Source organism: Papio anubis, chromosome 20, assembly GCF_008728515.1.
Source record: "Papio anubis isolate 15944 chromosome 20, Panubis1.0, whole genome shotgun sequence".
Classification (NCBI taxonomy): Eukaryota; Metazoa; Chordata; class Mammalia; order Primates; family Cercopithecidae; genus Papio; species Papio anubis.
Window position 1 is genome coordinate 14838229 of NC_044995.1, and position 26215 is coordinate 14864443.

The following is a 26215-nucleotide window of genomic DNA, read 5'->3' on the forward strand; positions in this document are numbered from 1 at the left end:
GCCACGCCAGGCCCCACCACACCCTCACACACACAGATCTCTTCTTAGATAATATATATTAAAAAATAAACCTCCAATTCAGGGTATAAAAACAGAGCGAAGGCACTTGGGGGTGGGGAGTGGAGGGGTGGCCCCCACAGGCAATACTGAGATGGCCCGGGTCACCGTGGTGCCCTCCGGAATGAAGCCCTGAGTCCCCCAAGCAGAGGGCAGGAGGGAGAGATGGCCGAGGCTCATGCAGGGCCAGTGACCCCAGCTGGGCCCCTCCCAGGCGTGGCCCACAGCTCCCTCTCCTCAGGCCCTCAGGGTGTGAGATGCTGCGGCAGCTGTGCGGGTGGGGGTGGTCCCTCACGTCCTCTCCCCCATTCCTCTCCTTCTTGCAAAAGGCCTGGGGGATGTAGGAGAAGAGGGGAGATGGGGAGAGATGGAGAGAGAGACAGGGAGAGACAGACACAGAGACAAGACAGGGAGAGCGGAAAGAGAAGGGGAGGTGGGGAGAGGCAGGCAGGCACAGAGACAGCAACAGAGATGATCAGAAACAGAGACACAGAGATGAGAAACACGAGGTGGAGTGGGGAGATTCAGAAAAGACAGAGAGGGAGATGGACAGAAGGGGCTGTAGGGATGCGAGCTCTGGAGGGGGACCCTCCTTTCAGGACAGTGCCCTGGCCCCCAGATCCCCCACTCACCTTCCTGGACAGGGACCTCAAGTGCAGCCAGGCTGGGAGACAGAGTTCCCCCCAAGCTGAGACAGGAGGGGTCGCAGGCGGCAAAATTCCTCCTCCAGCTCCTGGTGGCATGGGGGTCATAGATGAGGGGGGCCCCCTCCTTCCCCGGCCCATTCAGGGCACCCCTGGTCCGCCCCGCCCCACCTCCAGCTGCTTCATGGTCTCCTCCAAGCTGAGCAGGTTCTCCTGGATTTCCTGGGTCCGTGCTGGGCTCAGGGGGCCGCCCCCTGGGACCCCATCCCCATCTCGAGGAGGCCCCGCCCCATTGTCTTCCTCCACCGGAAACAGAAGCTGCTTCAGGGACAGCACTGGCCAGGGGCAAGGGGGGCGGAGTCAGGAGACCAGGGGGCCGGGATGGGATCTGGGATGGGGGATTCCGAACGGCATGTGTAGGGGCTGGAGGTGAGGGTGGGTGCCGGGCAAGGCTGAGCGGATGGGGTTGGGGGATCCAAAGGGAGGTGAAGTGAGGCTGGGTTTAGGGTTGGGACAGGGCAGGAAGGTACTGAAGACAGAGATATGGTCAGGGAGAGGGTGAATATAGAGTCAAGGAAGGGATGGCGGCTGCAGAAGAAGGACGTGGGCACCCAGGACAGTGGTGCAGGCCGGGTGGGTTTGGAGCATTTGTTTTCTGGCAGCTGGGCGTAAGGAAATTTTTGACAGGGAGAGCCTTGTTCTAGTTGGAACAGAGGCACTGTTTGGGCCGGTGGCCACCCTGGAGGGGCAGGGCTGGGCTACCTTTCCGAAGGGCCGTGGCAGCGAGCTGGCCCTCGGGGCCTGGTCTGCAGAAGGGCAGGAGGTCACTGAGGATTCTCTCGGTCCGGGCTGGGTGGGGGAACAGGGAGGGCGCTCAGATCCTGCCGGGCCTCCTGTGGATGCCCCTCTTCACCCGTGAGCCCCAACCTGGCCCCTCACCCAGCATCCCTCTGGTCTCACCATCAGCCGGAGACGTCTCTCGGCCACCATTGCCATTCTCAGAGCTGCTGAGGAGGGGTTCTCGGGTGCTGAGGGGAGGAAGTGCTGGGTGACCCCACACTCCTGGCCCTGGGGGGCCACAGGGGCAGGGAGACAGAGAGCTGGAGGTGGGGAGGCAGGGAGGTCCGGAGAGAGAGACAGAGGTCGAGGCCGGGAGACAGGGAGACAGAGAGGCCCAGACAATGGAAGACACAGAGGCCTGGAGACAGGAGACAGACGGGGCAGTGGTGCGGTCGGCACACACACACGCACACACATGCATGCACATGCTCTCACACACGCACACACACCATACATGCACACACGCACACACACACATGCATGCACATGCTCTCACACACGCACACACACCATACATGCACACACACACGCACGCACATGCATGCACATGCTCTCACACATGCACACACACCATACATGCACACACGTACACACACACATGCATGCATACATATACTACACATGCACGCACAGTCACATGCTTGCGTACAGGCACACATGTATGTACACACATGCATTCACACATGCGCACGCTCACACACATGCACACTCGACAGGACTGGGGTTTGCATTCTGGAGCTGTGGAGGGAAGCCAGCCCTGCCTTCCGGCCCCCCTCCCTGAACCTCCAGCTCTCTCCATGGCCCCCCTCACCTGCTCGGGCTGGGCCGGGGCTTAGGGCGAGAGGCAGGGGCAGGGACTTTCAGGGATCCGGCAGTCTCAGTGATGAGGGCACACCAGCTGGGGAGAAAGGCCAAACCCCTGGGCAGTCAGAGCCCCCAGACCCTATGCCGGGGCCTCCCCACAGCCCTCCTGTACCTGGGAACCCAGAGGCCTGGGCCGCCTCAACCCACACTCAGAACTCAGAACCCCCCTCACTTCTTCCGCTCCGACACAGTCTGTGCCACCAGCTCGTATATCTGGGCCTCCTGGTCCCAGGTAAAAAGGACGTAGAAGGCTTTGTGATCTGCAGGGAGAAGGGGAGATGGGACTCAGAGCCCAGGTTCCCCCAGTGCGTGCCCCTTCCTGAGCACAAGCTGGGGAAGTCACTCACAGTAGTGGTGCTCTCAGGGCTCCCATTACTCAACTCACAACTCACTGTCCACTAATATCCAGGGCCTGATGTGTCCTCCTGAGCTCCCCCCTCACACCTCCTTAGGGAACCAGGCAAGTCCCCTGGCCTACCTAACAAAACCCTGCCAGCCACTCCCACCCTCCAGCTGCTCCCAGTGTTTGTGGCCCTGGTGCAACTTCCCAACTGTGTGTTTACAAATCCCTCCTCACTGGGCTCGTGGCCTTTCTTCTCATTTATACAAGACACGCCTCTGTGCAAACACCTGCAGCAGTTCCTACCTCACTTATAAAACCTACTAGGCCTAGCCCCGCCCTGCCCACCTCCACCCACTTCCCAACCTCTTTGCCAGAATGCTGACTCCCTGGCTCTGTAGAGGGTTCTGCTCCCCACTCCACAGGCAGCTCTGCCCAAAAGAGACACCCTTTGCCCTGGGCCATACAGTGGCTGTGCTCACCGGTGGCCACCTCGCGGGTCATGGCAGAGGTGAGCCGCAGCACAGGCCGCAGCATGGTCTTGCCGTCGGGCGTGGGCGTCAGCGTCCGGCTATGGGACTTGAGCAGCAGCCGCTCATCCTGGCGCTGGAGCAGCAGCAGCAGGTCATCCAGCAGCAGCACATGCACCTCTACGGGGCGAGCAGTGCTCACACAGCGCCCCCATGCAACCCCGTCCCCGCCTTTGGCTCACTGCCCCCACACCCTGCACTAGGTGGCTGCCCTGGCACTCACCCACAGCCTTGTCCTTTGTCACCCGCCACGTCAGTGGGCCCTCGTGGACCAATTTCTTCTTGGTGATGTCCAGGTTCTGAGGCAGGAGGGGGTGATGGTTCGTGCAGGTTGGCGGGGGGTGATTGGGGTTGGTGGGGAAGGGAAGGGAAGGGCAGGGCAGTGACCAGGGATGACCACAGGCTGGGGATCATGGGATTGGCATGAGGTGGGGGCCAAAGCTCTTGATCCCTGCGTATAGTATGGGATGGGGAGGACAGGCTGGGGACTGTATCACAGAATCCCCTGGGCCAAGTAGAGTAGCGGGGCAGGGGAGGCAGGAGGATAAGGTCACACCTTGAACTCGCTTAGCATGGGGTCGCTGCTCTGCCGAAGGTGGGACAAGTCCAGGCGCCGCTGATAGTCCTTGAGCCTCTGGGGCAGAGACGGGAGCGTTATGGGGACAAGCTAAGTGCTGGGGCTGACCCGCAGTGACCCACATTGGTAAGGCGAGAGCCAAGACCAACTTCTGATGGGAGCAAGCTGAGGGTCGGGCCTGACCTCCAATAACCCTCAGAGGGCGGTGCTGAGGGCCAAGCCAACCCCCAGACACACAGTGACCCTTGAGGGAGACAAGCCAAGGGGTAGGGTGTGACTTCTGGACAGGCTGAGGTAGGGTCCATCCACCCCCTGCTCTCATACCACCCACTGTCCCAGGTGTGGGGCCAGCCCAGGCTCACCAGCAGGTCCTCCATGTCACGCACGGCTTGGTTGACGTGGTGCAGAATTTCCCGACAGCACTCGGCTGCCAGCTCCACTTTCTCCCGTTCCGTGGGCTCTTCTGCAGGCAAGGGAGAGAGCAGCTCTGGTGAACCCCTGCCCTGGAGGCTCCAGATTGAGCAGCCAAGGTTAGACAAAGGACAGCTGGCTGGGCATGGTGGCTCATGCCTGTAATCCAAGCACTTTGGGAGGCTGAGGCAGGAGGATCGCTTGAGACCAGGAGTTCAAAGCCAGCCTGGGCAACATGGCGAGACCCTGTCACTACAAAAAAATTAAAAAAATTAGCCAGGCACGGTGGTGTGCCCCTGGGGTCCCAGTTACTCGGGAAGCTGAGGTGGGAGGATGGCTAGAGCCTGGGAGGTCGAGGCTGCAGTGAGCCGTGATGGTATCACTGATGAAAATGAGTGAGAAAAAAAATTAAAAAAAAAAAAAGGAGAGCCGAGGCCCAGAGAGGCGGGCCTGCGGTACCTGTGTTCTGCCCGATGCTCTGCAGAAGCAGGGGGTACTTGGTCAGCCGCTGCATCTCCGTGGGAATCATGTCCTTCAGCTGCAGACGGCGGCACCGTGGGCGGCTCTCAGCTTCCTGCAGGAAACTGGTGCTGGCGCTGTGATGGCCCAGGCTTCGGGCTCACCCCAGGGCGCAGGCACCTAGGAGTCTGGGTTTCCAGGCCCCTCCTCCCCAGGAAGCTGGAGTCCAGACCCCGCCTCACCTGCACGAAGGCACAGAACCGAGGCTCCTTGCGTTGCTTGGCTTTGAGCTGCTCTAAGGCAAACGACTGGCGGCTGCAGAAGCGGGAGGAGATTTTCTGGAACCAGGAGCCCTCAGCACCATCAAACTACAGTGAGATTCAGGCCAGGCAGGTGTCTCAGTGGGGATGGGCAAGAACAGGGCCTAAAGTACGACACGCTGGAAGCCCAGACCCTGGGACTAGATTAGGGTGGGCTCAGGACCCGCTCTGGGCTTGGATTCCAAGTGTCTAGCTGGGAGGAGGGGGAGGGCTGGGCATCTCACCCGGGCCAGCAGCACGTCTCCGATCTCCTCGATGAGGTAGCCACTCTCCTGCCTCCGCTTCATCAGGCGATCGAGGAACAGGGCTGTGGGGGCAGGAGGAAAGGGATCCTCCATCAGGGCCTGGAATATGCTGTGCGTGGCCTGCTGCGGCATGGTGGGAATAGGGCTGCAGGTGTATCTGTGTCTGCTCTTCAGGGCCGGATGGCATATCTGCCCCCACCCCATGTGAACCCTGGGGTTCCCAAGCAGGTTGAACCCAGGGCTAGAACAGAGCTGCCCGTGGGGCAGTGGGGTACACAGAGGGACCCTGGCCCTGCACTCACAATGCACCTCGATGAGCTCGTCCAGGCTGGGGAAGATGTTCTGCAGCTCCTCCAGGGAGAAGAAGAGGCCGTCCGCCATGGGCTGGAAGAAGAGGTCGTGCAGCACCCGCAGCATGCGCACGTGGGCCGCTTCTGTCACCAGCAGCTCTGCAGGGCCACCAAAGCAGGAAGCACATTGGGGAGGGTGCAGACTAGGGGGCATGACCTCAGGGGCAGGCTAGAGGAATGACGCAGAGCAGGGAGGAACGCTTCCTAGGTTGGTGGGAAAAAACTCTCTCTAGCTAGCCACGGTGGTTCACACTTGTAATCCCAGCACTTTGGGAGGCCAAGGCAGGAGGACTGCTTGAACCCAGGAGTCCAAGATCAGCCTGGGCAACATGGTGAAACCCTGTTTCTACCAAAATTAAAAAAAAAAAAAAAAAAAAAGCCCGAGTGTGGTGGTGTGTGCCTGTGGTCCCAGCTACTTGGGAGGCTCAAATGGGAAGATCCCTTGAGCCCAGGAGGTTGAGGCTGCAGTGAGCTATAATGGCATTACTGCACTCCAGCCTGGGCAACAGAGCGAGACCCTGTCTCAGAACAAAACGGCTGGGCACAGTGGCTCACGCCTATAATCCCAGCATTTTGGGAGGCTGAGGAGGGTGGATCACAAGGTCAGGAGTTCGAGACCAGCCTGGCCAATATGGTGAAAACCCGTCTCTACTAAAAAAACACAAAAATTAGCCGGGTATGGGGGCAGGCTCCTGTAGTCCCAGCGACTTGGGAGGCTGAGGCAGGAGAATCACTTGAACCCGGGAGGTGGAGATTGCAGTGAGCCAAGATCATGCCACTGCACTCCAGCCTGGTGACAGAGTGAGACTCCACCTCAAAAAAACAAAAGAAAACAAACAAATAAAAAAACTTCTCTTGGTGGAGTCATTTGCCTTCTTAAAAGCCATTGAGGAGCCAGGTGCGGTGGCTCATGCCTGTAATTCTAGCACTTTGGGAGGCCGAGGCGGTCAGATCACGAGGTCAAGAGATCGAGACCATCCTGGCCAACATGGTGAAACCCCATCTCTACTAAAAATGCAAAAATTAGCCGGGCGTGGTGGCAGGCGCCTGTAGTCCCAGCTACTCGGGAGGCTGAGGCAGGACAATCGCTTGAACCTGGGAGGCAGAGGTTGCAGTGTGCCGAGATCGCGCCACTGCACTCCAACCTGGCGACAGAGCGAGACTCCGTCTCAAAAAAAAAAAGGCCATTGAGGAGTCCTCAACCCACCGCCTTGCCTTTCCCTTTTTGCTGTGCCAGCCAGCCAGAACGACCAATGGTCCCCGTTTGCCTGCACGGGCTTTCAGTAATAAAACTGGGAATATCCTTAGCAAATGGGGACAAGCTGGTCATCCCACCCACCAGCAAGCTTGCAGCTGTGTTTAGTGTCTAACCATCAAGCCACATTATACAGTGGTTGACAGCCTCAGATCCAGGGACTCCCGCAGAGGGCATATGTGTGAGTTTCAGGGGTCCTAGAAATCCCGAGTCTAAGTGCACAATTTTGTATGTTACGCATATTCTTTCTGGGGAGAGAAACTGCTATCCTGTCCAACATGATAGTCACCAGCCACGTACACCTCTTTACATTTTCGTTAATTGAAACGAAATTTTAAAAGTCAGTGCTCAGTTGTATTTAGTGCTTTTTTTTTTTTGCTTTTTTTTTTGAGACAGAGTCTTGCTCTGTCACCCAGATTGGAGTGTGGTGGAGTGATCTGGGCTCACTGCAACCTCCGCCTCCTGCTTCCTGGGTTCAAGCAATTCTCCTGCCTTACCCTCCCGAGTATCTGGGATTAGAGGCATGTGCCACTACGCTTGACTAATTTTTTTTTTTTTTTTGAGACGGAGTCTTGCTCTGTTGCCCAGGCTGGAGCGCAGTGGCCGGATCTCAGCTCACTGCAAGCTCCGCCTCCCAGGTTCACGCCATTCTCCTGCCTCAGCCTCCCGAGTAGCTGGGACTACAGGCGCCCACCACCTCGTCTGGCTAGTTTTTTGTATTTTTTTAGTAGAGACGAGGTTTCACCGTGTTAGCTAGGATGGTCTCGATCTCCTGACCTCGTGATCCACCCGTCTCGGCCTCCCAATGTGCTGGGATTACAGGCTTGAGCCACCGCACCCGGCCCGCTTGACTAATTTTTGTATGTTTAGTAGACATGGGGTTTCACCATGTTGGCCAGGCTGGTCTTGAACTCCTGACCTCAAGTGATCTGCCCACGACTTCCCAAAGTGCTGGGATTACAGGCGTGAGCCACCGTGCCCGGCCTAGTGCATTTCGAGTGCTCACCAGCCACAGGTGGCCGGTGGTCCCCATGGTGAGCAGCACAAATACAGCACATTTCCATCTTCCGGAAAGTCCTAATGGATAGCACATGGCTCATGTTTTTTTTTTTTTTTTAATTTTTATCATGTCCTTAGAAGGATCTGTGACTCAAAAAGTACTCAACCACTCCCCTAAAATTTTTGAGTAAGTACCTTTTTTACTATGAAGTAATCTGTAAATAAGCTTTCAATCAAGTCCAAAAGCTTTCTCTTGGGCCGGGCAGTAATCCCAGCACTTTGGGAGGCTGAGGCAGGCAGATCACCTGAGGTCGGGAGTTCGAGACCAGCCTGACCAACATGGAGAAACCCCATCTCTACTACAAATACAAAATTAGCTGGGCATGGTGGCACATGCCTGTAATCCCAGCTACTCAGGAGGCTGAGGCAGGAGAATCACTTGAACCTGGGAGGTGGAGGTTGCGGTGAGCTGAGATTGTGCCATTGCACTCCAGCATGGGCAACAAGAGCAAAACTCTGTCTCAAAAAAAAAAAAAAAGCTTTCTCTTTTTGCCACCAGCCTCCCCAGCCACCGCACAATTAGCACAGGAAAAAATGAAAAAGACAAAAATGATAACACTCATCATCTCTCCATGCAGAAGCAAGCACTGTGAATATACTGATCATTCTCCCAAACTTTCCCCCGTGGAGATCTTTTGTTCCCTAAGCAATTAAGATCAAACAAATAACAACTATCTCATTAAAATGCTCTTCCTTGACTGGGCCTGCTGGCTCATACTTGTAATCCCAAACCTTTGGGAGGCTGAGGTAGGAGGATCACTTGAGCCCAAGAGTTCGAGACCAGCCTGGCCAACATGGCGAAACCCCATCTCTACAAAGAATACAAAATTAGAATACAAAGAATACAAAAATTAGCCAGGCATGGTGGTACGTGCCTGTGGTCTCAGCTGCTCGGGAGGCTGAGGTGGGAGAATCAGTTGAGCCTGGGAGGGTAAGGCTGCAGTGAGCTGTGACTGCACCACTGCACTCCAGCCTGGAGACCAACTGAGACCCTGCCTAAATAAAAATGAAAAAAAAAAAAAATGCTCTTCCTCTGTGCCCAGCACTATGCTAAACATTTCACACAAATTGTCTCATCTTCATGACAATATCTGAGGTAGGAACTATTAGTACCCACATTTTGCAAGTAAGCAAATAAAGGCTTGCACCAGAAATGCAGTGTTCTTAACATCAGCACTGTCTTGCACTACTCGAAATTTTTGGAAACGTCCCTTCCACAGTGGCATTCACATTCCATCGAAGTGGTCTCTGTTGGAACAATCTGAACTTGGAACAAGAGGGAATTTGAAGCTGCCTTCAAGTTCTGCCTATGGTAAATAACACCAAGATGAACATGTCTCTGCACCTGCCTTTGCCAGAGCTGGACTGTGTCCTTGGTCACAGTGGGGCAGACGGGGGCGGTACTCACCGCTGATGACCTCCTGCCGCTTCACCTGGCTCTTGGGCAGGCTATGCAGGGTGTCTGGTGGGACGAGTTCCCGCCAGCCGGGAGGCTCTTCTGGTTCAAGCTCCAGTCCTGACCGCCCCGGCTCCCCCTCATCTCCAGGCTCAGGGCTGTGGACGGAGGCCTTGTTAGGGCCCCAGCTTGGGCCATCCCAGGAAGCAGCCTTCAACCTCTTAGAGCATTCAACCCCGGTCAGTGGCCTTGGCATTCGATGCCCCCAGGGTGGCCCGTGCAGCAGACCAGGTCTCTAGATCTGACTACACTACAGTCCCCAGATCTCTAGAAGCATTCTACCCCTCCTCCTCCAACGTCTGTGACCACAGTTGGCCTCAATGACCTCAGCCTCCAACGCCCATTCCTGTGACTCTGATAACAATCCCTCCCTGATTCTCCAGGCTGCCTTAGTGGATGGGGGAAGGGAGAGGGTTGACATACGTGGCTCGTCGGGCAGGGCCAAGCACTGCCGTGGCGGAACTGGGGTCCATGTCCACGTCGCTCCGGGAGCGGCCCCCACCCCGGCCCTTAGCCCCGAGGCTGCCCCGGGAAGGCCGGCGGCGGTCACTCACCCGCAGGCTCTCTGAGCGCCCCAGACGCCCTGATAGCCTGGACCCCGAGGCCAAGGATAGAGTCAGGCAGAGGCCGGGTACAGAGACAAGGAGAGACCAAGACAAGGACAGAGACGAAGAGAAACCAGGACAGGGACAGAGACGGGGAGAGACCAGGGTAGGGACAGAGATGGGGAGAGGCCAGGACAGGGACAGAGATTGGGGAGAGAAGAAGACAGGGACAGAGACAGGGAGAGACCAGGACAGGGAGAGACAAGGAGAGACCAGGACAGGGACAGAGACGGGGAGAGACCAGGACAGGGACAGAGACGGGGAGAGACCAGGACGGGAGCAGGGGTGACCAGGACAGGGATCAAACATGCAACAGAAGAGAGAGGAGAGAGTCAGAGGAGTGGTGGGATTTTAGGGGCGCTGGGGTAGTGGGGGGTGTCGGTGGGGGGATACTGAAATTTGATGGGGGAAGGGATGGGGAACCCAGGATGGAGCGTAGGACTGACCCCCTCCCTTCCCTGAGGCAGGGGGATGGCAACAGAGGGGCGTTTATGGGGTGGGGAGGATTTCCATACTTAGCTCTTCAACTGGGAGGGTGATGTCCCCACCCACGCCTCACAGGGAGTGAAGGGGAGGGAGTGGCCATGGGGAGAGGGGAGGGGCTGGGAGAAATGGGGGAGGGGCTAGCCCTTCCCCCACCCAGGGCCCAGGCACCCACCTCTTCCACCTTCTGGGGAGAGAGGGGCACAGGGTCAGAGGTGGGCCCAGATGGCACCCGACCCACCTCCCCACACCCACCAAAGGGTCCCCAAAGCAGCGGCACAAGGACGGGCAGGGGGCAGAGCCTGCCCCCCAGCTGTAAGGGGGACAGGGCCCCCGGGGCACAGAGCAGAGGGGTGGGGGGTTGAGGGACGGGTACCAGGAGGCAGGAGCGAGGCGGGGTGGAGTGGGGGGGCTTGAAAGAGAAGGGGAGGAAGGGCTGAAAAAATGGAAAGTGGCAGGGAGATCGGAGGGGGATGGAAAGTGGGGAAAGAAAACCCAGGTGAGAAAGGAGGGGGGAAATAAAGGAGATGGAAGGAGAGGTGGAGAGGAAGGGAGGAGGAGAAAGATCAGTGAAAAAAGGAAGGAGAGGAAGGAGGAGAGGAAAAAGTAAGGATAAAGGAAAGGGGGGCAATGAGGAAGCAGGAGGGAGATGAGAAAAGGAAAGAAGAAGGGAGAGGAATGGCGAGACCCAGAGAGCAGCAGAGGAGCAGGCGGAGCGAGAGGCTGGGACAGGCAGGCGCAGATGGCAGCGGCGACCCTGCACCCACCCACCAGTGCCCAGTAAGCCACAGCCCCCACCCTTGCACCCCAGCCTGGGCACCTCTCGGTTTCGGCCCCCTCATCGGTACTCTCTGGGGGCGCCGGGGGCTCCAGGCTCATTGGGCCCTGCGGGGATAAGTCCCCCAGCTCCAGGGGGGCGTCGGCACCTGTGGGGTGGAGGGAGCAGGGCTGGCTGGAAGGCCTCTGAGGTCACGAGACCCACACTCTGGGGGCCTGGAAATGTGAGGGCTAAAGCTACCCAGTGCCTGGCAGACACCACGAGGCTGCAATGTACTTCAGCACCGGACAGAAAGATGGTAAGACCTCTGAGAACACGACCGTGGGCCACTAGGGGCAGGGGCATGAAGATGCAACAGAAGTGGGTGCCCCTGTGTGTCCTGGGGGGATGGGGACCCCAGGCCTAGCATATAAGTCACAAACATCTCTCCCACCCAACCAGACTGCAGCCCCCTGAGGTCAGGAGGGCCTGAGTTCTGTGCTGCCTCCATGTCCATTCATCCTCCCCACCCTCTCATACTCCTTTAGAGACAAGGAAACGGAGGCTAATAAATGGGAGTCATATCCAAAACACTAAATAAACACGAGGAGTCAGCAGAGCCGGTGTGTGAGCCTGGGCCTGGCCATGCAGAGATCCAAGGGCCTGAGGCCACAGAGGTGTAAGGACGGTGAGGGATGAAGCTCATGGGGCTGGTGGGCTTCCCACCTAGGGGGCTAGCAATGCAGCTCAGAGGGTAGATTGGTCATGTACTCAGGGAAGGTTCTGGAAAATGAAGGGCTGATGGAAAACGTAGTCCAAGGGGGTGGGAGACACGGCACCAGCAGAGAGGTCAGAGCCTGGGAGGAAAGTCGTGGAAAGGGCAAACTGAGGGAAGGGGAAAGTTACGCATGACAGTGGTGACCAGGAGCAGGGAGGAGCAGATGCTAAGAGCAAAGGGGAGGTGTTGCTGAGGAGTGGCTTCCATCTGGGGGTGCCAAGGGGGCAGGCAGCACCCCCACCCTGGATCCCCGGGCCTCACGGAGCCCTGGCCCAGGAAACTCTCACCTGGTTCCCGGTCTGGGCTGTCCAGGGACAGAGGGTGCAGAGAGACTCCAGGGGTGTCCTGCCCAGAAGCCCCAACATTCCGGTCCCGAGAGGGCATCCCCAGGCCTCCCTTCCGGTCTGTAGTACCTGGCTTCTCAGCTGGGGAGACAGTGAGGGAGAAAGAGGGAGATGAGAGAACAGTAACTCAAATCTACAACAACCGGGGGATGCAAGAGGCTGTGCTCAGGCCCTTCCCCACCATGACTAGGAGGCCCTCCTGCCTCAGACCCAGGAGCCCCCATCCCCTCCTCCCTCAGACCCAGGAGTCCCCCATACCCTCTGCCCTCAGACCCAGGAGTCCAGGCCCCCAGCCCCTCCTCCCTCAGACCCAGAGGTCCAGGCCCCAGGCCTTTCTCCCTCAGACCCAGGAACTCTCCCAGCCCCTCTTCCCTCAGAACCAGGGGTCCAGGCCCCAGCCCCTCTTCCCTCAGACCCACGGGTTCAGGCCCAGCCCCTCCTCCCTCACACCCAGGGGTCTAGGCCCAGCCCTTCCTCCCTCAGACCCAAGAGTCCCAGCCCTCAGCCTCTCCTCCCTCAGACCCAGGGGTCCAGACCCAATCCTCCTCCCTCAGACCCAGGGGTCCAGGCCCCAGGCCTCCCTCCCTCAGATCCAGGAGCTCCCCCAGCCCCTCTTCCCTCAGACTCAGGGGTCCAGGCCCCCAGCCCTTCCTCCCTCAGAACCAGGAGTCTGAGCCCCCAGCCCCTCCTTCCTCAGACCCAGGAACTCCCCCAGCCAAGTGCAGGCCCAGTCCCTCTTCCCTCAGACCCAGGGGTTCAGGACCAGCCTTTCCTCCCTCAGACCCAGGAACTCCCCCAGCCCCTCCTCCCTCAGAGCCAGGGGTCCAGGCCCAGCTCCTCCTCCCTCAGACCCAGGAATCCAGGCCCCAGCCCCCTCCCCCACAGGCCCCAGGGATGGATGCTCTGGCTACAGGTCCATTACCATCAACCTCTGCTTTGAGGTGTCGAAAATCTGGAACTGAAATGAGAGAGAGTGAGACAGTGAGTGGGAAGAACTGGGGAAGACAGGGGAGGGCAGAGGCCAGAGCTGCTTTACCCTGGGGCTCTCCCCGGTTCCAGCGGGCGGCATCCAGGATGCTGCTCAGCCCCTTCTTGGTCTTGGCAGGCTCGTCCGACCGCCGGTTCCCCATCACCTGCAAGAGGGCGGGGAGGAAGACCAGGCTGAGCATCTCTGAGACAACCAAGCAGAATTTGACGCCAGGTGTCCAGAGTCATGGGGCTCCCAGGGGGTCTCTGGAGAGGAAAGGGTCAGGACAGGGCACTGAGGGAAGCACCTTTTTCCGGAAGAAGTTCCTCCCCGACTTCTTGTCCCCACTCTTGGTCCGCACCCCAAGGTAGCGCATGTACACGCCAATGGCGTTGACCACGGCAGCACTGTAGGGAGGAGACAGTGAGGGCTCAACACACACAAAGACACACACACACACACACACAGCCACTAGAGGCAGAGGCCCGGCCTTCCCATCCTAACCCCACAACTACTTCCCATGAGACTCTGAGGAGAGATGAGAGGGTTCAAAAGGACAGGGGCAAGGGCTGTTACCCAATACCCAGGACCCAGGTGTCCAGGTCCCCAGCCTCCTCCTCCCTCAGACCCAGGAGTCCAGGGCCCCAGCCTCCTCCTCCCTCAGACCCAGGAGCCCAGGCCCCCAGCCTCCTCCTCCCTCAGACCCAGGAGTCCAGGCCCCCAGCCTCCTCCTCCCTCGGACCCAGGAGTCGAGGACCCCAGCCTCCTCCTCCCTCAGACCCAGGAGTCCAGGCCCCAGGCCCTCCTCCCTCAGACCCAGAAGTCCAAGTCCCCAGCCCTCTCCTCCCATAGACCCCCAGCCCCCTCCTCCTTCAAACCCAGGAGGCTGCACACCTCTCCCTGCCGCCGTCCCTGCCCCCCTCACCTCTTTTCTTCATCGGTAGAGATGGTATGTCTGTAGGAGGAAGAGAGATGTTTGTGACATATTTGCTAGGTCTGGGGTCCCCGTCCACCCAGGACACATCTCAGGGTTGCTGTCCTGGGATAGGCGGGGGGAAGAGAGACAGAGAGGGGACACTGCGGAAGGGATCGGGAAGGACCGTCACAAGAGGGAGGGAGGTCTCTCATCCAGGAGGACGGGATCCAAGTGCCAGATCATGGACAAGACCCAGAAATGACAAGGGAACCCCAAAGTTGGAAAGGGAAGACTCAGATCCAAGGTGAGTTAAAACGCCAGGGCAGAGGAAGAGCCCCAGTGCCAAGAAATGAACCCTGACGCTGAAGAGGGAACCCGCAAACGGGATGGAACATGCCAGAGGTAGCAGGGGTGCCCCGGCGCTAGGGAGGGGCAACGCTCCCACCAGGGCTGGCCCACTCACTGCATCTCCTCCAGGTGCATGAGCAGTCGCTCCGCCACGTGCCGCTCCCGGGCCTCGTAGCTGGCTCGGTCTCGCCCAACCCAAGCCTCCAGCTGGGCCAGCTCCTGCTCCCAGGGCGTCATGCCCATGAGCCGCTTGGAGCGGAAGTCCTCCAGCTGCCGGCCCACGGCTGTCTGCTGGCTTTGCACCACCTCCTGCACGAACCGCCGCTGGACATCCTCAGAGATGAGGTCAGCCCGAGTGCGGTCTGCAGGGACACACATGGGGGCTAGGGTCCACTTCCTGGTGGCTTGGACCACGGCCCCCACCCACCTTTGGCTCCAACAGCCACTCTTCCTGAGGCCGCTGCCAGTAAGGAATGAATGAATCTCGGCTGTCCGAGCAGAGCATGGGAGTGCGGCCTCCCTCCCCTTGGCCTCCTGGGAGGTGTAGTCCCTGCTAGACACCTCTCCCCCATCCCATCCTTCTCCTTACCAAGTTCAAAGGCGACATTGGGAGGGACTGGCACCCGCAGAACCTGCTCAAGAGAGAGAATGGGGTGAAGAGGAGGACTTGGTGTGCTGAGATGCAGGCCGGGAGGACTGCCAGGAACCCTGACATAAGTGAGGGTGCTGGGGAAGGCCTGGGTCAGCAGCTGCCCTCAGGGCAGAGGTTGGGGACCTCATGGTGACTCTGCAGGCCCAAAAAGGGATTGCGGGGTTGGGGCAGCTTGAAGATCTCTCACCGCTGTCTTCTCCAGGAAGCTGTGATAGAAGTCCAGGAAGGCCTTCTTGGCCTCCTTGGGGCCCAGTGAGCCCAGCATGTCAGCATGCAGACAGCAAAGCTGGGGGAGACACACAGTGTGACTCTCCACTACCCCACCCCGCCTCAAACCACAGTCTCCCTTTGAAGAGGGCCTTCCCGCCTCCTGACCACCCCATGGTTAAGGGACTCAACTGCCACCTCCTCCGGGAAAAACTCCCTGACCTCCACCCCTAACACCAGGCCCTGGGTTCCCCTGCAGGCCCCCTGGGGCCGCCATTCACATTTTCTAATTTTCCATCCTGTGCTGTGGTCCTTTGTGGTTCTTCATCATGGTCTCCTCCTGGCAATAATGATACCTACTACTACTGTCTATACTGAGGGCTTACTGTATACCAGACGCTGCTCTACACCCTCTACGTGCATTAACATGTTCAAGTGTAGGGACCGTGAGTATCCCCATTTTACAGATGAGAAACCAGAGCTCGACAAGTTTATTTAAGCTTAGTGACACAGCTAGGCCGGGCATGGTGGCTCACACCTGCAATCCCAGCACTTTGGGAGGCCGAGGCAGGTGGCTCACATGAGGTCAGGAATTTGTGACCAGCCTGGCCAACATGGCAAAACCCTGTCTTTTTTATTTTTAGTAAAATAAAACAATTAAAAAATTAGCTACGTGTGGTGGTGGGCACCTGTAATCCCAGCTGCTTGGGAGGCTGAGGCAGGGAGAACTGCTTGAACCCAGGAGATGGAGGTTGCAGTGAGTGGAGATTGTACCACTGCACTCCAGCCTGGGTGACAGAGCGAGACTGTTTCAAAAATAAATAAATAAATAAAACCCAAAATCACACAGTTACTAAGTGGCAAAGTTAGGATTCTAATCCAGGCAGCCTGTCTCCACTACACTCTGCTGCCTAGAAAGACTGAGCAGCTCAAGGGTTTGTGTGTGTTGAGGGGTGTTGTAGGTTGATCCATCTGTGTCCCAGATGGTGCCCTGTGCCTACTGAGGGCTTGTAAAGAACAGGTGGACAAGCGGGGCTCACTGTGTCATTCGTCACGCATTTCCTGAGTGCCAGCCCCTGTGCTGGGTGACAGTGGGGACTCCAGCCTGCCCTGGCTCCTGGGCGCTCTCATCTGGGAAATGGACTCACTCCAATGGGAGTGGGACTTTTTCTCCTTTTTCTTTTTTGAGATGGAGTCTGGCTGTGTCACCCAGGCTGGAGTGCAGTGGCGCAATCTCGGCTCACTGCAAGCTTCTCCTGGGTTCAAGCAATTCTCCTGCCTCAGCCTCTGGAGTAGCTTGGATTACAGGTGCCTACCACCATGCCTGGCTAATTTTTTTTTTTTTTTCGCCTAGGCTGGAGTGCAGTGGTGCAATCTTGGTTCATCGCAACCTCTACCTCCCAAGATCAAGTGATTCTCCTGCCTCAGCCTCCCGAGTAGCTGGGATTACAGGCGCGTACCACTGTGTGCCCGGCTAATTTTCGTATTTTAGTAGAGATGGGATTTCACCATGAGGCTGGTTTTGAACTCCTGACGTCAGGTGATCCACCTGCCTCGGCCTCCCAAAGTGCTGGGATTATAGGCGTGAGCCACCGCGCCTGCCCCATTTTCATATTTTTAGTAGAGACAGGGTTTTACCATGTTGGCCAGGCTGGTCTCGAACTCCTGATCTCAAGTGATCTACCCACCTCGGCCTCCCAAAGTTCTGGGATTACAGGCATGAGCCACCGTGCCCGGCCCCACCTTTTATTTACTTATTTCAAGACAGGGTCTCACTCTGTTGCCCAGGCTGGAGTGCAGTGGTGCAGTCACTGCAGCCTCGACCTCCCAGGCTCAAGCCATCCTCCTGCCTCAGCCTCCCAAAGCGTTGGGACTACAGTCATGAACCACCAGGCCTGGTCCTCCTTCTCCACTTTAAACAGTTTTAACAAATCTATATCTACTCTCCACACCCCCCAAATATAGCAAAATTCTAAGAGAGGCCAACAGGAAGCTGCCCAGGGGGCCACAGCTATCTCTGATCGGCTCTCCACAAGCTGATGAGGTGAGGGAGCTATGTGAGGATAAACCTCAAAATGTCCAGAGGCTGCCGGGGTAACCTCAGGCAAGTCCCTGACCCTCTCTAGGCCTCAGTTTCCACATCTGTAAAAGAACATGGTAGCACGATCCCTGGGCTGATGTCCATGATCTGGTGGTCTAGAAACCCCAAGGCTTGAATGGGGGACCCCCTTGCTCAGAGGGCCAGAGTCTCCATGCATGTGGTTGTGCGGGGAGCCACTCATCTGGAAAGAGAATGCAGACGGGGGAAAGACTGCAATTTCCTAAATTTCTGCATATCTGATGCTTTGGTGTCAGGATGACCAGCCTCTGGTCTTGCAGCTGATGTATTCTTCTTTCCACATGCCTTGGGCGCTTCTCCCACTCTATCGATTTTCTCGTTTTCTGGAGGGGTCTACTACGCATGTCCACATGGTGCAGTGCCCTGGCTGTCCCCAACTCCTATGCTGTGCTGGGCTGGACCGGGTCTTCTTGGGACGAGACCCTTGCCTACAGATCCACTGCCAGCCAGCACTGTGGCCTCTCCCTTTCTAAATCACCTGCTGGTTTTTCTAGACTCTGCAGGTGTTTCTGGATGGCACGGTTGTCCATCCACACCTCCCAGGTATCTTCTGCCTCATACGGAGGCTTCTGGATCCACAATTTTGTGGTCTCCTTTGTGAGCTGTGTGTGGTAGTTTTCTTGTTTCTGGATCAGGGCCTGCTGTGCCCCCTAAACCTGGGATGGCTAACAGCCTTCTCTCAAGCACCAACCCTGAATGACTGCGTGCTGGCATCTGCCGAGAAGGCTTTGGAGAGGATTTGGTACCCCAGAGTCCACGGAAGGGCGCTGCCACAGGCTGATGGGGAGCGCTGCCACAGGCACAAAGTGGGACGGGATGTGGTTTCTGCCAGGCTGCTGGACTCCCTGCGGCTCTGCGGGGTCCTGCCGTGTGTACCCTGCCCGCTGTGCACTGAGATCTACCCTGGGCACCTGTAAGCCTGTTGAGGTCACGTGGCGTGCTTTCTGGCTCTTGTCTAAGGCATTCTCTCTTTCTAGATTTGGCACTCTGTTTTCTAGATCTGCTTTTCTAGACCCTCCCAGCACTAGCTCACTGGTTTAATTCGCCAAAAGCTGTGCCTGTCCCAGCCCCACCCCTCCCTGTGCCCACCCAGCCCTGCCCTCACCAGGGGTCCTGGCTCAAACTGCAGGGCCACGTGCTGCAGGAGGGCCATGAGGTGGGCTGGGCGCCGCTTCACCTGCTCCAGGCTCTGGAACTGGCTGTTTTGCTCTTCTGAGTTCTGGGGGTTCAGGCAGGGGTGAGTACAATGGGGAGAAGAGGAGGGGCCTTGGGGTTGACCCTACCCATTCCTGATACTTTACGAGGGATCCAAGTCAGGGTTAGCTCCTGGGAAGTGGTGAGTGGTGACAGTGTCCATGAAATAATGATGACAGCAAGGGCAGGTGGTCAGGGAGAATGGATGAGACTTAATATTATAATGGTGGATGATGAGGACAGAAATTAGGAGAGAAGAAATTGGGGTCCCTGCTGGGAGAGGAGAGAGCAATGATAAGAAATGGGGTTAAGAGTAAGAAGGGTGGGCGTCCATGCTGCTGTGTGGGCTCTGAGTATGGGGTCGGCGAGGTGAGGAGGGAGGTACCACAGAGATGAGAGGATGGGACAGACCGTGGGAAGAGGCCGAGAAGACACATCTACAGGTGGGAGGGGACCCAGGGCGGGATGCTGAGCCTGGGACAGAGCTTTTCCACCCTATCTACCACTCACCGTCTCCAGCTCGTTCTCAAAATCCTCATCCTCTGCCCCGATGATGCTGACGGGAACCAGGCCAGGCCGGGAGGGGCCTGGGGAGGCCTGTGGAAGGGGAGGGTGGCTTCAGTCCATAGAACTCTCCACCCACAGCCCCAGAGTCCCCTCACCCCTTGCTCTGTCCACTCACCGCCCCTCGGGCAACGTCTTCCATCTCCCTGGGCTCTGCAGGGCTGGGGGAAGAGGAGGGGCTGCGGTTAGGAGGGTGGGAGGTGGCGGCCCAGGGTGGTTACTCACAGATTCCTGGCCCAGGTGTGAAGGTGAGTAAACAGCCTCCCCCATCCCGGCCTCCGCAGCTCAATGGGGCCTCTGTGTGGCCACAAAGAGCCCTTCAGAGACCCGCCAGGGGGCGGGAGCCCAAGGACGGGAGCCTTGCGGGGGCAGGCATTGGAGGCTCAGGAGCCTGGGTCCATGGGAAGGCTGAGTCTGAGAGCCTGCAATGTGGAGTCCCTAACGCTCTCATGGAAGAGGGGGCTGGGGGACTGGACTCCCAGGTTGGAGGGATCAGAGGCCTGGGGGCTAATTCCTGAGAGCACAGCCTAGAGGCAAGCTGGGATGGGAGCGTTAGAGGAGAGGCGGGAGAGAAGTGGGGTGCAGGGGTCTCCTCTGGTCTGTGACAGGCCTGGGGCAGGATGTTGCTTGGAACCCACCAGCCCCACTTCCTGTGACAGGAAGTCACAATGACAAACCCCCAACCCCCAACTCTCCACATAAGAAAACAAAACTCAGAACCCTCCTCCCTCAGGGACCAGGAGTCCCCAAATCCAGTTCTTCTTTCCCCCAGGGACCTCATCTCTTCCCAGGCTTCCAGTCCTGGAAAATAAGTGATGGGACCTCAGACAGCCCATCTCCAAGGTGCGTCTGTCTCCTCCACCCTACGTGCACCTTGGTCTGTCTGCAGCCGGCTCTCCTTGGCTGTCTGTCCCTCGAATCTGTCTCATGTCTTGGTCTCTCTTCACCCTGTTTCCTGATTTTTCTCTTTGCCTTCCTCCAGAACTGTCTCATTTTCCCCACCGTCCCTGCCTCCCGTCCTTCCATCTGTCCTTCTCAGAGGTGACACCCCCTTCCTGCTTCTGTAGCTCTGTCTGTCCTGTCCCTGTCTCTGTGCCTCTGTCCTCCCGCATCTGGTGTCTGCAGCCACCATCCTCACACCTCTCTGAGTCACGGTCTCAAGTGCTGTCTCTCATCTCTCTCCATCCCTTTTTCTCCCCCATCTCTTGCTGTCTTTCCCATCTTTGTCTCTCCTTGAGTCTCCACTTCTCTCTGAGTCTTTCCACCGACATCTTCTGTGTCCTTAATTAGTCTGACTAATGCCACGGAGCCCGTGTCAGGCGGGAAGGAGCTGTGGAAAGAGGGGTGGGGTGGACCAGTCGGGGGGGGCTCCCCACAGCCCAAAGCTATTTATAACCCTAGCTGGCAGAGACCCGCCCTTCTCCTGCTTTATGGGCCTCCTCCCTAGCTCCCCAGTAAATGGTAACCAGGATTTTGATGATTAAACAATGATGCTTTCTGGAGTGTCCAAATGCCACCTTGAGGGTCCACCTGGGGAAGGCATCATTTTTATTCTTTCCCATAAAGAGTATTTGTCCAATATCTAAGCTCGGACAATTCAAGATTCAAGCACTGCTAAACATTCACTTTAATAAATTTGCAAACTGGCCAGGCGAGGTGGTTCATGCCGGTAACCCCAGCACTTTGGGAGGCCAAGGTGGGAAGATCGCTTGCTCAGGAGTTCGAGACCAGCCTGGGCAACACAGTGAGACCCTGTCTCACTATGAAACATGACCACGGACGTGGAGGGTGCATGCTCACCCTACTCACAGGCAGAAATGCTCAACTGAGGCAGGGAGATTAAAAAAAGGCAAAGGAGGCTGGGCGCGGTGGCTCACGCCTGTAATCCCAGCACTTTGGGAGGCTGAGGTGGGCGGATCACGAGGTCAGGAGATCGAAACCATCCTGGCTAACATGGTGAAACCCCGTCTCTACTAAAAAAAATACAAAAAATTAGCTGGGCATAGTGGCGGGTGCCTGTAGTCCCAGCTACTTGGGAGGCTGAGGCAGGAGAATGGCGTGAACCCGGGAGGCGGAGCTTGCAGTGAGCAGAGACCATGCGCCACTGCACTCCAGCCTGGGTGATAGAGCAAGACTTGGTCTCAAAAACAAACCAAAACAAAACAAAACAAAAGGCAAAGGAGGGGATGCTCATTATCTCTGCAAGTGCTCGGTGCCAGGTCTGGAACTGTGTGCTTGCCAAGTTCTTATCTCCTTATTCCTTTTTTTTTTTTTTTTTTTGAGACGGAGTCTCGCTCTGTCCCCCAGGCTGGAGTGCAGTGGTGGCTGGATCTCAGCTCACTGCAAGCTCCACCTCCCGGGTTTACGCCATTCTCCTGCCTCAGCCTCCGGAGTAGCTGGGACTACAGACGCCCGCCACCTCGCCCAGCTAGTTTTTTGTATTTTTTTTTTTTTAGTAGAGACGGGGTTTCACCGTGTCAGCCAGGATGGTTTCAATCTCCTGACCTCGTAATCCGCCCGTCTCGGCCTCCCAAAGTGCTGGGATTACAGGCTTGAGCCACCGGGCCCGGCCTCCTTATTCCTTATCACAATGATAATGAAATGATAGCTGACACATAAGAGACACTTAGTAAGTGCCAGGCATGGCATCGCTGGTTTACAGGTAATAACTCATTTAATCCTCTCAGTGACTCCAAGAGATTATTATTCTCATCTCCATTTAGCAAAGAAGGAAACTGAGGCACAGCTCATATGAAGCAGAACCAGGACTCAGACCTAGGCAATTGGGCTACAGAGTTTATGCATTTAAAATAAACTGCATTTGGTGGGCCCAGTAGCTCACATCTGTAATCCCAGCAGTTTGGAAGACCAAGGCAGGTGGATCACTTGAGCTCAGGAGTTCGAAACCAGTCTGGCTAATATGGTGAAACCCTGTCTCTACAAAAGACAGCCAGGTGTGGTGGCTCATGCCTGTAGTCCCAGCTACTTGGGAGGCTAAGGTGAGAGGATCGCTTGAGCCCAGGAGGCAGACGTTGCAGTGATTGTGCCACTGCCCTCCAGCCTGGGCAACAGAGTGAGACTTTGTCTTAAAATAAAACAGGCCGGGCGTGGTGGCTCTCGCCTGTAATCCCAGCACTTTGGGAGACCGAAGCAGGCGGATCACGAAGTCAAGAGATCAACACCATCCTGGCCAACACAGTGAAACCCTGTCTCTACTAAAAATACAAACATTAGCTGGGCATGGTGGCGCGAGGCTGTAGTCCCAGCTACTCGGGAGGCTGACGCAGGAGAATCGCTTGAACCCGGGAGGCGGAGCTTGCAGTGAGCTGAGATCGTGCCACTGCACTCCAGCCTGGTGACAGAAGTGAGACTTCGTCTCAATGAATAAATAAAATAAGACAAAATAAAACAAAACAGAGGGCATTGCTTCAGAGCATGGGGAGCCCCCACCCTACCCTTCACAAACTAAATGTGAATCAAAGCTCTGAGACACATCACATCTTCTTATGGATGCCTGGTATGTGGTCACTGTGGCCTAGGCAGGAGTGCAAGTTGCATACGGCTGCTCCACAGAGGCCTGGGGGCTGGAGATGATGGAGGCGAGGAGTGTTGCTTGTTTAGGACGAGGGGTTGGGGGGGGTCCCACAAAGGCTGGAGAATTATAGGTGAAGCTGTCAGAGAATAGATGGATCTCTACAGGCAACTGACAAGGCCTGGGGGTGGGGGGTGGCGGGTCCAGCAGAGGGAGCACTACGTGCATTGGGCGCTGGGGGGTTAGGACTGGTTTAGAAGGTCCCTGGCTTGGGGGGCTACATGGGTGCTTGAGTTCTATGGAGGGCTCAGGGTCTATAAGGTATTGAGCAGGTGACTCGGGGTCTCCAAGAACTTCTGGGAACCTTAAAGAACCTAAAAGGAGTCATTGGAATGTGTAACTCCCCAGATTCTATTTGACACACAGTGGGTCTAAAGGATCCAGGGATCATACAGGATCATGATTCTATAGGGACAGCTGCCAGTCTGTGGAACCTCCGGAGACTTAAAAGGGGCTCAAAATTCCATAGGGGTGCGTGGTGGGTCCCGAGACCCATGGTCTGTAGAGCCCCGGATTCCAGGGAATGCTCCTTATCTATGAGGACCCCACGTCTATGAGAAACCAGTTATCCATGGGGGGCTGGCAGGAACCTGGAGGGTCTGAAAGACTGTAATCTATACGGAATGTGGCTGGTCTACACGAGCCCCAAATCTTACATGGACGTGGCCGGTCTTACGCGGGCCCTAAATCCTACGGGGGACGTGGCAGTGTGCACGGCTAGGGATGCCGGGGAGGACGTGCAGAGTCAGGGTCTCACGCCCGCTGGGGACCGCGTCCCTCACCTGCTCCAGGTGGAAAGAAAAGCCACCACCGCCACCGGAACCGAAGCCTCCGCGCGCCGGCTCCGCACTCTCCCCACCCCTGCCGCCGCGTCGCTCTAGCCGCCCTGAGTCCACCTTTGCGCCCAGCTCCACTCCTCCTGCCAGCCGCTCTAGCCCGGCTCCTGCCAGGCTCCGGCCCCGACGACTCTACTCCTCCCGCCGGCCGCTCTAGCGCTGCATTGCGCCACGCAGGCCAGATAGGGCCGCTCTGGCCTGTCTTGGAGGGCCGGCGTTTCCGTATCTCGACTGCCCCCGTCACTCCCCGGGCCCCGCCCCGCGCCCGGAGGTGCAGATGGGTGCAACTCCTCCCGAGTTCGATCCGAGATCTCCGAGTCACCCCGGCGCTGAGCACTCGGACCGCGGATTGGGGCTCCCCGTCCTATTAGTCTCCCCACTTAGGGGACCCGCTGAATTTCCAACGCGCGTACATCAATCCCCTCCGTCCCCCACCCCACCCCCCTTCCTTTGGAACTGGAAAAGCAAAAGTCTTGAGTTCCAGCACATCTTTCCCTCTGTCATGCAGTGTAATCTGCAAAAAGTAATGACTACTCTGCAGGCCTCAGTCTTCCCATCTGTACAATGGGAGAAGGCCTCCAGCTCTCTCCCTACACTTGTCTCCCACGGTATAATTAATGACCTAGAAAAGAGCTTTCCTAAAACTCTTTCAAATGCACTCTGCAACTTTCAGCTTCACAGCGGCCCTCGTCGCTGTTATTGTTGTTTTTCTTTTTTAGGTGGCCCTAAAGCATGCGGAGGTTGGAGGATGGCGCTTTGCGGAAAGCACGTGCGAGTTCAAATCCCAACTCCACACTGTCTCATGATGTGCGTTCCCTGGGACGAGTCGGTTTGGCTCCCCGGGCCTCGGTTTCCCCACCCGTACAATGGGAGTGATCGTCTGTCCTCCACTGAGCAGGTGGGAGGCCTTGGCCCCGGCCTCGCACCGTTCGTCCCCACCTACGGGGTACTCGTCAAGTGTGAGTTCTCCCCTCTTTGCTCCCTTTAACAGATGGGAAAACTGAGGCCCGAGGTGCGGCCGCTGGCTCCGTGGGGTCCGAAGGAGGCCCCTCCGCTGGCAGCAGCGCCCCAGCCCCTCCCTCCTCCTCCCCACTTCTCCCAGCAGCCGAGGGGAGGAAGCCGGGCGGGGCCGGGGACCGAGTACCTGGTGTCCGCGCGGAGGTGACCGGCGGGGCGCCCGAGGTCGGGCTCGGCAATCCCGGGCCCTGGGTCCCGGCTCCCGCTTCCTGGCTCTGGCGGGGCAGGAAGTCGGGGCGTTTTTCCGGAGGCCCCCGCCCCGCCGCCCCTCCCCGCTTCCTGCCCGCGCCCCGCGCCCGCCCGGCACCTCCGCTTCCTTCCCCTTCTCGCCGCTTGCCCGCCCCTCCTTTCCCCGCTGCGCCCGGGTCCCCGCGGGCACCGGCCCCGCCCCGGCCGCGCCCGGGCTCTCCCCGGCTTTGTCCATCGGTCCGTCCGCCGGGCGCGGGCTCCGCGGGGCTCGCATCTCCTGGCTGGGGTCACCTCCCCGGAGGTGCTGGGAGGCAAGCCCTCCTCCCCGTGCGCCCCACACCGAGCCACGACCTCCCCGCCTTTCCGCGTCTGTGGTTCTCTTGGTCTTGCGCCCTTCCTTCGCCTCTGTGGGTATGCTCCCGCCTGCGTCTTCGTCCCCTTCTCTGTCCCTCTGTCTTTCTCTATTGGGGTCTTTCCCTCCTTGGCCTCCACCTCTCCTCTGTCCCTCCATCACTTTCTCCCCGAGAGCTCTTCTCTACCCTCTCCGGGTCTCTCTGTTACCTTTCTGCATCTCCGTCTCAGTCTCTGTCATTTCCCCAGCTGTTGCTGTGCCTGGGCCTCTTCGTGCCCATTTTCGGTTGCCCCTTCTCCCTTGTGTTTCTTCTTTTCCTTCTCGCTCTGTGTCTGTCCCTCTTTCTCTCCACGTCCCTGTCTCTCTGCCGGATTCCCAGAGTCTCATCCTCTCTTCCTTCACTTGCTCGTCCCCTTCACAATCCCTGGGTCTCAACCTCTCTCCTCTCCCTTTCTCAGGAAATCTGTGTCTCTGTGCCTCTCTGTCGTTGCCCCTGGATCTCCCTGCTATCCCCAAGTTAGGACTACAGACCCTCCAGAATGCCCCTTCTGTAAGTCAACCCATCGGGAAAAGGCTGCAGTCTGAATTCTGTACTAGCCCCACAAGATAGTCCCTGTGTTTCCAAGGCTTAAATACGCATAAAGTGCCTCACGCCTGTAGTCCCAGCACTTTGGGAGACCGAAGCATGGTGGATCACTTGAGGTCAGGAGTTCGAGACCAGCCTGGTCAACATGGCGAAACCCTGTCACTACTAAAAAATTAGCTGGGCATGGTGGCACATGCCTGTCATCCCAGCTATTCAGGAGCCTGAGGTACAAGAATGGCTTGAGCTTGAGAGGTGGAGGATGAAGTGGGCTGAGATTGCGCCACTGCACTTCAGCCTGGGCG

The 26215-nt window shown here is 57.6% G+C and overlaps 1 protein-coding gene across 8 annotated transcripts; it reads right to left on the bottom strand.

Moving 5' to 3' along the window:
* Positions 1-37: 37 nt before the first annotated feature.
* ARHGEF1 (Rho guanine nucleotide exchange factor 1) lies at positions 38-25037 on the bottom strand. 8 transcript variants are annotated; one of them, XR_002518826.1, is made up of 31 exons: positions 24914-25037; positions 19460-19502; positions 19288-19374; positions 18689-18802; positions 15445-15543; positions 15195-15237; positions 14721-14967; positions 14267-14296; positions 13649-13748; positions 13411-13507; positions 13297-13332; positions 12318-12455; positions 11316-11421; positions 10671-10682; positions 9831-9998; positions 9360-9505; positions 5590-5736; positions 5267-5349; positions 4965-5090; positions 4723-4837; positions 4215-4315; positions 3832-3909; positions 3499-3574; positions 3228-3395; positions 2578-2665; positions 2353-2439; positions 1662-1769; positions 1464-1550; positions 873-1036; positions 690-790; positions 42-388 (listed from the first exon to the last, which is right to left on the bottom strand). XR_002518826.1 is itself a non-coding variant. In XM_021930358.1 (30 exons), the coding sequence occupies exons 2-30, from the start codon at positions 19481-19483 to the stop codon at positions 59-61; spliced, it is 3102 nt and encodes a 1033-aa protein (XP_021786050.1). In that variant the 5' UTR covers positions 19484-19502; positions 24914-25037; the 3' UTR covers positions 38-58. The 8 variants fall into 8 exon arrangements, 7 of the variants coding, with proteins under 7 accessions (XP_021786050.1, XP_021786051.1, XP_009192849.2 ...); XM_021930358.1 differs by lacking the exon at positions 873-1036 and having other exon boundaries at positions 38-388; positions 1662-1729; XM_021930359.2 differs by lacking the exons at positions 873-1036; positions 24914-25037 and adding an exon at positions 23716-23927 and having other exon boundaries at positions 38-388; positions 1662-1729.
* Positions 25038-26215: the final 1178 nt, after the last annotated feature.